Raw genomic sequence first — 13,202 nt, 5'->3', positions numbered from 1 at the left:
TTCAAATCCGGCCTCAGACACTTAATAATTACTTAGCTGTGTGGCCTTGGGCAAGCCACTTAACCCCATTTGCCTTGCAAAAACCTAAAAAAAAAATAGCAGCTGAGGCACAGGGAGGTTGAGGGGGAAAGATCATCAGTTCTGTTTTGTATGTGTACAATCTGAGATGCAACTATCTAGGCTAAAATATTCAGCAGCTAATTGCAACCTGAAGTTCTATAGAAGGATGAAGCTTGGTTGGGTATGTGGATCTGATAGTCACCTAGATGATAGTAGTAGTAGTAGTAGTAGTAGTAGTAGTAGTAGTAGTAGTAGTAGTAATAATTAACATTTAAGTAGCGCTTACCATGAGCCATATTTATGGTTGCTGATGAGATAGACAACATGACTAAATAGAGAAAAAAGACAGGCTAGGACAGAGACTTGGAAGACATCCATACTTAGAGAATGGACAATGTATGACAATCCAGCAAACGAATTAAGAATAATTAGACAGTAGAAGGAAATAGCAGTGTCATGGAAAACTAATGAGGAGGAAAACATTATCAAAAACTCTAAAAATGTTAAATGTAGAATGAGAAGTGAATAAAGGTTATTAAACTTGGCAGATACAGACCACCTCTTCTTCAAATATTAGAGCAAAAGAGAAGATGGATGATAACATATAATAGTAATTTGAGGTATATAGCTGAGAAATTGAGGAAGCTTATAATGCATAGCCTCAGTTTTCTCAGTAGAGTAGAGGTCAAAGTTTTTTGATGATAGGGAGAGGGGTTGGGTTGCGTAGAAAACTTGAGTAAAGATGAGAAGGTCTGGAAAAACTATTGTAGGGAACTGAAACAATTGGGAAATAAAAGTACTGCTTTGTAGTAAGGAGGGCCTAATTGAAATTAAAGAAAATGAGTTGGTTGTGAACTTAGCTGGCACAGTAGTATATTTTCCTCTGGTAATGGTCCATAAGTAATGGAGCTGGAATAGAGAAGATGAAGATTGGAAGTAATTTAGGGTCAAGGATTATTAAAGCATGTAGAAGGACAAAGGACAAAGAAATCAGGTGGAAGATAGGACATAGGTAAATTGGTCAACTATAAAGTCAAAGAAAAATAAGACCAGAGTAGACTTGGAAGAAAAGAGACTAGGGTTTAGGGTGAGGACAAAAAATTAGGTTTGAGAGGGATGAGGCAGAGGAAGACCTATGAAGACAAGAGATTATGATCAGAGAGGGTAATTTGGAGGCCCAAATTATGAAGATGGCATTATTATGGGTTATAATGAAACCTGAGGTAAGATTAACCATTGTATTCTAAGATGTAGGCCATGACAATTGAGGTTCAGGCTGCTCTAGGTAATGACAATGTTCATATATTGTCCTCAAAGATGAAGTCAAGGGTTTTGGACAGGAAGACTTTGAACTTGAGAAAGTACTGAACTTGAGAAATGAGTTAGAATTCTAGAGGCAAGTAGATTACAATAAAAAGAAATTTAGCCTAGGTGATGCAGATGAAGTGAACATAAAAAGGAGTGGTTGCAGAATGATGGCTGCAGGAGAAGGACCTAGATAGAAGTGACAGTTAAGAAGGAATATATCTCTCCTCTTGGGTTATTATATACTGGGGAAAGGAATTTAAAGAATGGTGCTTTCCGTTGGTTTCTGATCATTTACTCCTTTTATTTTCTTCCAAAGAAACTACAATCTGTAGTTTCTGCCCAGGTTTTCTCTCTTCTCCAGTCTATTAGAAACAAATAGCTTTATCTTTATCCTTTTGACACCAAAGGAAACACACAACCCCAGAAATTTTTTAAGGGCAACAATAGGAAAGAGAAAAGGGTTTAAAGTAAAGACTTCATCATAACATATTGTTCTCTTTCCTTTCACTTAAATCCTGGAAGGGAAAGATACTTCTTTGACACTGATTATACAAAGGATTGATGTAGTATTACTATACATTTCAGAGGAAACAAATTCATTCTGATTTAGGCATTTATTTCATCATAGAAACTAGATGAGGACTGGAGCTGGGCCAGCTGGATGGGGATTGGGAAAAAAAAGGAGAAGCCTCTGAGACTCAGCCACCCCTTCTCTTTCTCAGTCAATTTTGCTACCTCATCCCTGAAAAGTGAGAAGATAGATGAACACAGAAACTGGGGAGGGAAGGGGAGGGGGAAGGGACAGAAATTTCAAGGTTCTAGAGCATATTTAAAGTGCCTAGTTACATTGGGCACTGTCTGCACATGGATAGTTCTGGAATTCAAATATAAGAATTTTAAATACATAAATACCAATCTTATTGGCTTATAATTATTTTAGAAAAATGTGTCAGAATACTGATAAATTGGTGACTCACCTGAAATCACCTGGAAGATTAGAATCTTCCCCATAAGTTGTGTAGATTAAATCGGAATCATCCTTGCTGATATTTGCAAATGTGGAATCATAGTTTGGTGCATAAGAACTGTAGGGTCCATAATTCAAGTATAACACTGTTGAATAATAAAAAATTCAGAACTACTACTTTGTATTATAAAAAAAATATGAACTAGTCTATTTCTTGTTGAATACTACTTTGAACTGAGAATATCTAATTTTTTCCCTCCTTTAGAGGCAGTCACAAAGTTACATCCTTTATGTAAAAGTCAATACCTTGAAATATATTCTTAAAGCTGACATTCAATTTTTTGACAGTATGAGTAAATATATTTAAAATAGACAAGGTTATATGATTTTGCCAAGATTGTTAGAAATTATGATATTTTCTTTCTTAACTTCCTCCTCCCTTCAGTGACTAAAAGGAGAATGACAAACTACTATTCCCAGATCTCACCTGGAGTAACTTTATTCCTTTTGTCCTCTTTGAACCCCTGCAATGTATTTACTCCAGACTGAAGTCTTCCAGTTGTCATTCCCAATCTTACAGGGCAGTAGCCAGGTTCTGAAGAACAAATTCAAGCATGAGACAGATTAGCAGACAGCTATTTGAAGAACTAAATTTACTGTTGTATCTAATGTCAAGGTTGGACAATAAGACTCAAAAGTTGGACAGATCTTTTTAAAGATCTTTGTTTTTTTAGGTTTTTGCAAGGCAAATTGGGGTTAAGTGGCTTGCCCAAGGCCACACAGCTAGGTAATATTAAGTGTCTGACACTGGATTTGAACCCAGGTACTCCTGACTCCAGGGGGTGCTTTATCCGCTGCGCCACCTAGCCGCCTCTTTAAAGATCTTTTTAAAAAAAGATTTTTAACAATTTTTTTATTTTGTTTCTTTTGAATTTGACAATTACCATAAAACCCAAACATTTCCAAATATAAAGATAAAAAATACTGTGTATGAAACCATGGATCTCATTACAGTTTAAAAAAATACACATACACAAATACATATACAAATATATACAAATACACAAATATATGCCAAATTTACTAAGTTAGTTTTAAAAGAGGAATTACTTCAGGGCCGTATTTTTGAAAAAATGTTTTGCTAATTATATTTCAACATAATTGGTGTCCTTTGTAATCTTATATATTTTATTTTCTGCATTCAAAAACATTATTCTGAGAAGTTGTCACAAAATAGGTTAATAATCTGTTCTAAAAGTTATCCTGTTTAGCTGTTTCCTTCTAAACTTCCTTCTGTGTATTTTAAAAAAGATGTTTCATGGACACTTCTTTCTTCTAATGTTGCTGTCACAACCTCCATGCTTCTTCTGCCCCCAATCTGAAAACAAACCAAAAAAACCTCTCCCTTGTAGCAGGTTAGTAAATTCTTACAAAACAGGTTATTGTGGAACTTTTTTTTTATTTAGGTTTTTTTTGGGCAAGGCAATGGGGTTAAGTGGCTTGCCCAAGGCCACACAGCTAGGTGTCTGAGGCCAAATTTGAACTCAGGTACTTCTGACTGGTGCTGGTGCTCTATCTACTGCATCACCTAGCTGCCTCTAATGTGGAACTTTTAGTCTGGCATAGTGAAGAGAAGGTCCTAACACCCTTCTAGTCATCCAAGTTCACAATACTAGTGTTATATTTTCTTCTTCACACTACCTCACTGTACATATCTAACCAGTTGCCAAATTTTTTGTTTCTTTCTCCACATAATTTACTTCTCTGTATTGACACTGCCCACCTTAGTTCAGACCATCATCATCTCTCACTTGGACTACTGAGCTAGCCTCTTTCTAACCAGTCTCCCTGTTTAAAATCTTTCCTTTCTTCAGTACATCTTTCAGAGAGCTGCCGAAGTGATTTTCTGTAAGTGCAGATATGATCTTGTTTCTCCCTCATCCAGGTCCAATGCAACTGCCTTTAGGATAAAATATAAACTATTTTACTTTTTTTTTTTTTTTAGGTTTTTGCAAGGCAAATGGGGTTAAGTGGTTTGCCCAAGGCCACACGGCTAGGTAATTATTAAGTGTCTGACACTGGATTTGAACCCAGGTACTCCTGAATCCAGGGAAGGTGCTTTATCCACTGCGCAACCTAGCCACCCCAACTATTTTACTTTTAAAAAGTTTTTCCCACAGGCCCTAGTGCTGCTCTACTTTTCTTTCTTTTTGTAGAGCAGCAATGCTGGCTTTCTTGTTGTTCCTCCAACCATAGGACTAATGAAACACCTACTAACTTCATGCCAAGCACTGTGCTTGTAAATAAAACACTGTAAGTGAAATCATCATCATTCATAAGCAGCTTATGATTTCTTTAAACACACTTCACTCCCCCCCCCCCCCCCCCCCCCCGTCTTTGCCCTGGTTGTTCCTCATGGCTGAAATGTATCACCCCCCCCCCCCCCCCCCCCCCGCCTTCACCTTTGCCTCTCAGAATCCCTTGTTTTCTTTAAAAGTCTGCTTGAGCAACAATTCCCATTGGAAACTTTGTCTAGTGTCTTAGCTTTCTCTAAAATTTTATCCTGTACATATATTCTGTAAATATTTATATACCTGTCTTAGTAAAACATAAGCTCCTTGAGGGTACTGTCTTTTTTCCCCCATTTTTGTCTTTGTCTTCCTAAGAGTCTAGCATATACTTAATAAAATCTTGAACTGGCTGGGGAGTCAGGAAGAACTGGATTTAAGTCCATTCTCTGAAATATGTTGTGGCAGGAACAAATAGGGGAAGCTTTTTAAAGTATAACCTATGTAAACCATGATGATAATAATAATAATGATGATGATGATAAAAGTTAGCATTTATTTAATGCTTTAATGTTTGTAAAGTGTTTTATGAATTTTATCTCATTTTATCCTTGCAACAACCCTGTCATCATTCTCATTTTACACATGAAGAAACTGGGCAGATAGATGTTAAGTGACTTGCCTGGGGTCATACAGCTAGTTAAGTAGATGTCTGAGGCCACATCTGAACTATACCTGGACTCCAGGTATACAGCTCTGTATACTGTGCCACCCAGGGTCTCTAACCAGGTATTTAAAATTAAGGTGTGAGGAATGGGTTATGATGTAGTCAGAAAAATTTGTAGTACTGAATAAGTAACCTTGGAGAAAAACTTGGCAGCATTCCCTGGACATTCCTCATTTTTTTTTTAGGTTTATTTTTTTTTTTGCAAGGCAAATGGGATTAAGTGGCTTGCCCAAGGCCACACAGCTAGGTAATTATTAAGTGTCTGAGACCGGATTTGAACCCAGGTACTCCTGACTCCAAGGCCGGTGCTTTATCCACTATGCCACCTAGCCGCCCCCATTCCCCATTTTAGAGATGAGGAAACTTAGGTCTAGATAGGTCAAGTAACTGGACTAAGGATCACAAAGTTAGAATAGAAGAGCTGGGAAATAAACTTATGTCTCCAGATTCCTTCTTGGTTCAGAGTGAATTTTCTTTAAAAATAAATTATTTTGCTGGCCAAGAAGGCTACCTGAGTGGTAGAATCACAGTCTGGCTTCTATATATATATATTTAGTTTTTGCAAGGCAAATGGGGTTAAATGGCTTGCCCAAGGCCACACAGTTAGGTAATTATTAAGTGTCTGAGACTCGATTTGAACCCAGGTACTCCTGACTCCAGGGCTGGTGCTTTATCCACCCACTGCGCCACCTAGCTGCCCCTGGCTTCATTTTATATTGATTTTAGCAAAGTCCTAAAGTTCATATCAGATCAAATAATGAATAAAAGTCAATGAAAAAACTACAAGAAGCATCTTCTTCTAACCCAGTATGGCACAAGAAGTGATACATAAATCTGAGGGCAAGAGGAGGGAGGTATGCTTGACAAACTCTCAGAATGACCAGGAAAAGGTAAGAGACATGCACTGGCAAAGCTCTGTTCAGAGGCAGGTAAGAGTGTAGAGTTCCCCTGTGCAAAGGGTGGAAGTCTCAGAAGTCTCATGAGTGTCACTGTCCAGAGCTGTCAGAAAACGTCTTAAAAATCCAGTACTTGAATTTCAAAAAACCAGGAGGCTGAACTATAGCTGATTTAGGTCATTACTGGAACAAGCAAAGCCAATCATTCTACCCCAAAGTGCCAGAGATGGGAGATCCTGGTCCTTACTGAAAGATTCAATTTAGGAATTAAATGAAGTTGGAGAAAAAGAATTAAATCAAAGAAAACACTGAGTAGTATTGAAAATTATTATAATTCTAGAGAACCTACAAAAGAGGTTTGTAACAACTATATAGAGACTCAAGAAAAAATGGATTTTCCAGAAGCACTAGAATACCTTGAAACAAAGAAAGGGACAAAATAAAATAGTTCAGAATAGAGAAAACAGAAGAGTTCAGAAAAAGTAAACTCTTCCTAGAAATGGATTCCTTGAAAACTAAACTAGCACAACCAGGTATCTATGAGAAGCAATATATATTAGAATAAATTTAAATATGGAAAGAAATTAAAAGCTAATTGATTATATATATAAACTTGACCTAGAAAACTGATCAAGGAAGAGATAATTTAAGAATTACTGCATTCCCTGAAAAATATGATCCAAAAAATCCCTGACTTAAAACTACTCAAACTTATTAGAACAATAGGGCAAAGAAAGAAAATCCTCCATTCACCTCCTAAAAGGAACTCAAAAAGAAAAAGTCCCAGAAATATGACAGCAAGGATCCAAAGCCCTGACATCAAAGAAGAAATATTTCAAGCATCCAGAAGTAAGCAGTTTAAATACTAAAGATCTGTAGTTATGATCACAAAGAACCTGGCAACTTCTACTGCAAATGAGAAGAGATCTTAGAATATAGTATTTCAAAAATGAAAACATACAGACTTACAATCAAAAGTAAATTTAAAAAGGGAAATTCATGTGAAGTTTCATTTCAAGGGAAACATTTATTGAGTTTCAAACATCTATATTCACATTTGTTTCTTCTAACTTTCTAATCTATAATTTGATTTCCTACATGAATCAATTGATCACCAAAAAAAACACCCCATGAAGACATCCTCATTTTGTAGTACTTGCAGTATATACTCCCTACCATAAATTAATAAATTAGTTTTCTGTTAGAAGTCAGTTTCCCCTGAGTCAATTTTCACTAGGTTAATTGTCTTTTATATGCTGGCAATCAGGGCCCCTGATCTGAGCCTAGGCTGTAAACAACTTGAGGGAAGGGACTACATAATATTATTATAATTTTAACATAAAGGACTTAGAACAGCCAAAACATTTTCTAAATAACTGAAAGCAGGTATTAGCATATCAGAGAGAAAATCTTGAGACCCTCTCTCTTTCACCCTTCACTAAGTTCACTGTACTACCTTAGTAAAGTGTTTTTATTAATATGACATTTTCTCTATTGAAAGTACATATTAGTTACTCTTTTGGAAGCATTATTTATTTCTTACAGATAGCTTTGGATTAAAAATTTTATTTCGAACAATTCTTATTTAAAGGAAATGATTTTTTAAATTGAAAAAATTCTTTCACAATAAAACTAATAAGGAAATATGTTTAGCTTGATTGTACATGTATAACCTTTATCAGATTACTCACTATCATGGGGACAGGGGAAGGAAGAGAGAGGGAGAAAAATGCGGAACTTAAAATCTTACCAAAAAAATGAATGATGAAACAATATCTTTACATGTAATTGGAAAAAATAAAAGAAAAAGCATCATCTTTTTATTTATTTACTGATAATTTGTATGAAGTTCACAAAAGTTATGTCCTCATTTATATTCTCTTGAGTATTGCAAAGACTGAAATGAATTCAATTCCAGCATCTTTTTAAGATAGTTTTGGAGTGTTTCTTGTGCCAACACTGCCTCATTAGCCATATTTAATAAAAAGGTATCAGGTGGAGTCAGGAGGATCTGAGTTCTAATCCAATCTCAGACACTTGACACTATCAGTGTGACCCTGGGCAAGTCATTTAATACTGATGATTGTCTCATATCCATGGCCAGCTCCAGTTGTCTGAATGCATATTTGGCTACTGGACTCACATGATTCTGGAGGAGAAAGTGAGGCTGGTGATTTTGCACAGCCTCTCCCACTCCAACCCCACTTAATGTCATGGCATTACCTCCCTGATAGGAGCATATCCACTATGCCAGATAATTTCCACAACTGAAGAAACAGAGGCCCAGATGGGCTAAGTGAATTGCTCAATATTATCAACCAGTTATGGGCAAATCCTGGATTAGAAAACTCCTTCTGATTTCTTTGCACTTATCCCATATAAAGAATCTTATCAATCTAGCTATAAGACATCATAATGGGAAAAGCAGTCTTGGGAAGAAATAAATTGGCTAGATGTCAAAAATGGGTCTCAGATGAGAGAGGGTAAGAATTTTCGGCATAGGAAGAAAAGATTAGTATCTACTTTAGGTCTTACCTGCAGGAATGAGTCATGCCATAGCAATGTAATGTGAACCAGAACTTTACACTTTTAAAAGTCCCATGACTAGCATAGATATTAATGCTAACCATCTATTTCAAAACCTGTGGGAGTGGTTACTAAATAAAAAAATAAACTTAAAGTCTCTAAAACAATGATCTAAAAGCTTAAAAAAATTTGTTTTTTTAATATCTATATTAAAAGTTATAAGAACATTCAAAAAAGGTGATATCAACTCCTTATGATGACATTGCATAACTCTATCTATTATATATATATATATCTGCATACATAAAAAGATAGTGCTACAAGGCAAATCTGATGATAATGACTGACAATAATATATCCAGGAGGCCATAACCACTGGTTTAACTTTTGACTTTGGGGGGGTGGGGTGGAGGGAGGGACAGAAGAAAACGAGCAGAAATGCAATAATGAATGCTTGCCTAGAAGGGGTCTGGAGACAAAAAAAAAAGAACTTTAAAGTTAATGTAAATTAATTTGTTTTGTGAATTTACAGTTTTAGAGATACTTTGTTTGGGAATCCTAACTAAGAAATACACTAAATATCCTACGGGTTTCTTTATAAGTGAAAGTCAGTCTTTTATATCTACTTATTTTTTGGAAATTAAGTTAGTGATCGTTGACAAATCTCTAGTATATAACACATTGGCTAGCTAAGTTTTTAAGGATAAAATGTTGGTTCTGACACTGTTTTGAAGGAACACTTCATGTCAGTACTATATCAGTACCCTTCATGGATTTAAGAAGAGTATTAGGTTTTTAGCTAGCTTTTCTGTTTGACAGACATACCTCCTGCAATAGGGTCCACAGGATTAAGAAGTCCTAATGTTGTGGTTCCATCCGGCTTTCTTCTTTCAAACTCACACTAAAATGAAATAAAACATTAAAATGAAAAATTAAACTGTTTTATAATATGCTCTGGAGATTTCATATATATGACATAAAGCAAGAGAAAGCTTGGTCTTAACTTTGCTAAAAATAATGCCATGACAATTAGCTAACACGATCATTAATTAAATTTCCATGTTCACATGAACAATATTGCCTGGTACCAAAGGGCACCTTTTACTTATGTGGTGGAAAGTCACATTATCTTTTACGTATTTCACTTTTAAGTCCATCATCATTGAAAATGTGACAAAAAAGAAATTATTAGCATTAAGATTCAATCAAAGAAATAAGTATTGTTTCATTTTAGAGTACATTAACAAATGAAGCAATTCAATAAAATTTAACAAGACTAAAATAGGATATTTTATATATAAATCTATTACTTTTTTATTTTTTGAGTTTTTAAAAATTTATTGGTGACAAACTACATGACTAGAAAGGATGAATAAAACCTATGGAGTCAAGATATTGAAAGTCTTAAAAATGGCCACAAAATAATAAGAATCAACAAGAGTGGAGGAAGCAAGCAATAGAAAAAGCAGGAAAATATTAATCACCTGACTATTTATAAGCCTTCTGGTCAACTTTCCTCCAGATTCTTTAACAATGCGGTCAATTTGCTCTTGTTCCCTTTCTAAGTTATTGCTTTTAAGTTTATCTTCAAGCATATCTTTGTCTTTCCTGAAAACAAACATTAATATCAAGTGAAAAAAAAAGGAGAAATAAATGGGAAAATTCAAATGCATTTCAAGTATGGGTACAACTAAAAAGGGAGAAAAGTGCCCTATTGTTGCCAACTGAAAATTCTTTCATGATTTGGTAAAAGGCTCCCAATCACTCCTTAAGTATCAGAAATTCAAGCTCAATATTTAATTTAGTTTTCTCTTCAATGTCCTTAATAATAAAATCATTAATGGTATAGTCCTCAAAAGGAATTGAATCACAAGCTTTAAAAAAGAAAATAAAATTTTGATTCTTAAAATGTTCATTTTTGTCAGAGCTGCATTTGGTAGGTAATGTTCCTATATGCAATGAAGTGAATCTTTTACATATTCCTTTCCCAAATAATCAAAGTGAGCTTACATACAGATATACGGTTGTAGTGGAGAGAGGAATGGTACCCACAAATATTTCAGCATTCCTCTGTGCAAGAAGAGCTATAACAACATGGGCTTATTCATAGTTCTATTTAAATATACCATATACAGGAAAAATTTAATGGAAAAAATATGGTAATGTTTTGTTGCTAACATGTTTCTTAACAATCTTGATAAGAAAGCTAATTTGAAATGGCTTTGCAAACTGAGTTTGGACAATCACACAAAACTACTTTATATGGGGACAAAGGAAGAAGACTTTCATGATGTACATCATACATACTCCCTATCTAATAGCAGAAACACAATGATCATGCCTTAACTTCCCTTAGTTACAATTAGTAAGGTCTGGCTATTTTCCTACAATAATTTAAGGAGATACTTCACTTTTTATTTTCCTTATTTGGACTTTTGAAAACTTTAATATCATTGTCCAAAGAATCATCTTTATCTTTTAGCAGATAACCATTGTCTTCCCCGCTCTGCTGTATTTCCATTTTGTCTTTCTGCTTCCGGGTCTTCTGCAAGTCAGCCATGAAATCTATACTCTGTTTCAGGCTCTGAATTCTTTCCTGGAAAAAAAAAATACACACACACATACACACACACTTAAGAATATTATTTGTGCCTTCTTGTTTTAATTCTCAGTTAAGTAAGCTTTTCCAGAAAGAGTCTAACATATCAAACATTTTGCAACTAATTAGCATGATGTCCACTAAGAAAATTAACACTAGCAATCATTTAGGGAAATTATTCTTTATTTTATTTTGGCAAAGTCTCAGAATATTTCTGTAAGAAAAAGCAGGACTTAAAAAGTGCAGTTTAAAGGACTATACAATAAAAAAATAAAATCTTAATAGATTAAAATGTATTTTTTACTAAGAATTAAGCTTGCTATTTAAGAATCATTAATTACATGCTAGTTTTAGTATAATGAGAAAATCATCACATTCAATCTACACAGGAGTCTATGGAAGATTTTGTACTTTTTTCTTTGTAAGGAAATAAGATAATTTCAAGGGTACAGAAGGCTGCTGTTATATTTTCTGCCTCCTAATGTAGAAAAAGATAAATTTTTCCTAAATTGCCAAAAGAAGTTCTCTGATCCTATTTTATGAATTTTACTTTCAAATCCCAACTGTGACAATATTTAACAATTGCTTCTGTCACACTTTCTGGGTCAAGTCCTAGAGAAACAGTTTAGCTCCTCTCAGGGACCCCAACACATGTGTGCACACAGCATAAACAAGTCAAGTGTGCTGGCATATGGAGACTTGTGCTCTATATATGATTATGCATCCTACAACTTTATTTTTAGTAACAGTCACAAGTTACTATATGGTACCCCAGTATGTAGGTACTGCTATAGGGATTAGGTACTGAATTAAAAAATAGGGATCTTAGAGACCACTTTAGGAATTAGGATTTTTAAAAACTCTTAAGTAGCTGAAAAACTTGCTCAAGATTTTGTGGCTAGTCCTGGCATATAACTTCCTGATTCTGAATTCAATATCTTTTCTCCTATACATGCTAAATGCCAAAGGGAAAAAACCCCCAACTAATTCACAAAGGTTTTAGCTAAGAGGAAACCCCAAGACATTAAAAATCAGCAGAGTCCACATGATGATCATTTCTAGTATTTTTTGAATGCAAGAATACAAAAAATCCTAAAGTTTAATTTTGAAATATATGTATATTTTGGACACAAAAGGCAGCACAACCTGGGGGTGGAGTCAGAAGAGTTCAAGTTAAGTCCCACCTCTGACCCATGCTGACTATGTACCTTGTGCATTCCCCTCGACAATCAAGAGCTCATGTTAACCTTCACTGCAAAAGTGGCTTTCTAACAATGAAATCACAGGTCTGGTCCCCAAAACATAGTGTATATGTATGTATGTCAATAAAAATTATTCAGTTTCATAAATATATATGGAAGGTATATTTTTCTTGTTACTTAAAATGTCTCCTTAAACGAACAAATGAATGACAAATTACAGAATTTGGCAAAATGAAAAGATTTAGTTCTGCCTGCCCCCCCCCCCCAATCCTATTAAACATACTGGGTTACTGAACACACACCCACATCTGCATGCACATTCATATTCTCTCTCTCTCTCTCTCTCTCTGAGCATTTAGTTAGGAGACAATCACTATTCTATATATATAGCACCTGTATACATATGCTACTGAAAAGACAAGATAGGTGACTGACAATTCTGTTCATAAAGAATACAGAAGAAAAGTTATCAATTTTCTGAAAAACATCATGTTTATAAAAATTTAGACCTATAAAGGAATTTAAATATCTTCTTGCCCAATCTAGTTATTTCAATGATAAGGAAACTAATTGGGGCTGAAACAGGGGTAAGTTGTAGCAAGTTAATGATAAAACTGGAACTAGAATTC

The 13,202-nt window shown here is 34.8% G+C and overlaps 1 protein-coding gene across 2 annotated transcripts in view; it reads right to left on the bottom strand.

The window, feature by feature from the left end:
- The window catches only part of BRD7 (bromodomain containing 7), a 53,596-nt gene that overhangs the window by 15,786 nt on the left and 24,608 nt on the right, over positions 1 to 13,202 (bottom strand). For both annotated transcript variants that reach the window (XM_074211368.1, XM_074211367.1), the window contains exons 7-11: positions 11,184 to 11,368; positions 10,257 to 10,380; positions 9,598 to 9,673; positions 2,823 to 2,930; positions 2,346 to 2,481 (exon numbers count right to left, since the gene is read on the bottom strand). In XM_074211368.1, the coding sequence (XP_074067469.1) occupies positions 2,346 to 2,481; positions 2,823 to 2,930; positions 9,598 to 9,673; positions 10,257 to 10,380; positions 11,184 to 11,368 (629 nt within the window). The remainder of the gene's footprint in view (positions 1 to 2,345; positions 2,482 to 2,822; positions 2,931 to 9,597; positions 9,674 to 10,256; positions 10,381 to 11,183; positions 11,369 to 13,202) is intronic.

Source organism: Macrotis lagotis, chromosome 1 (genome assembly GCF_037893015.1).
Source record: "Macrotis lagotis isolate mMagLag1 chromosome 1, bilby.v1.9.chrom.fasta, whole genome shotgun sequence".
In the NCBI taxonomy this organism is placed as follows: Eukaryota; Metazoa; Chordata; class Mammalia; order Peramelemorphia; family Peramelidae; genus Macrotis; species Macrotis lagotis.
The sequence above is the reverse complement of the archived record's forward strand: the minus strand, read 5'-3'. Positions and strand labels throughout refer to the sequence as shown.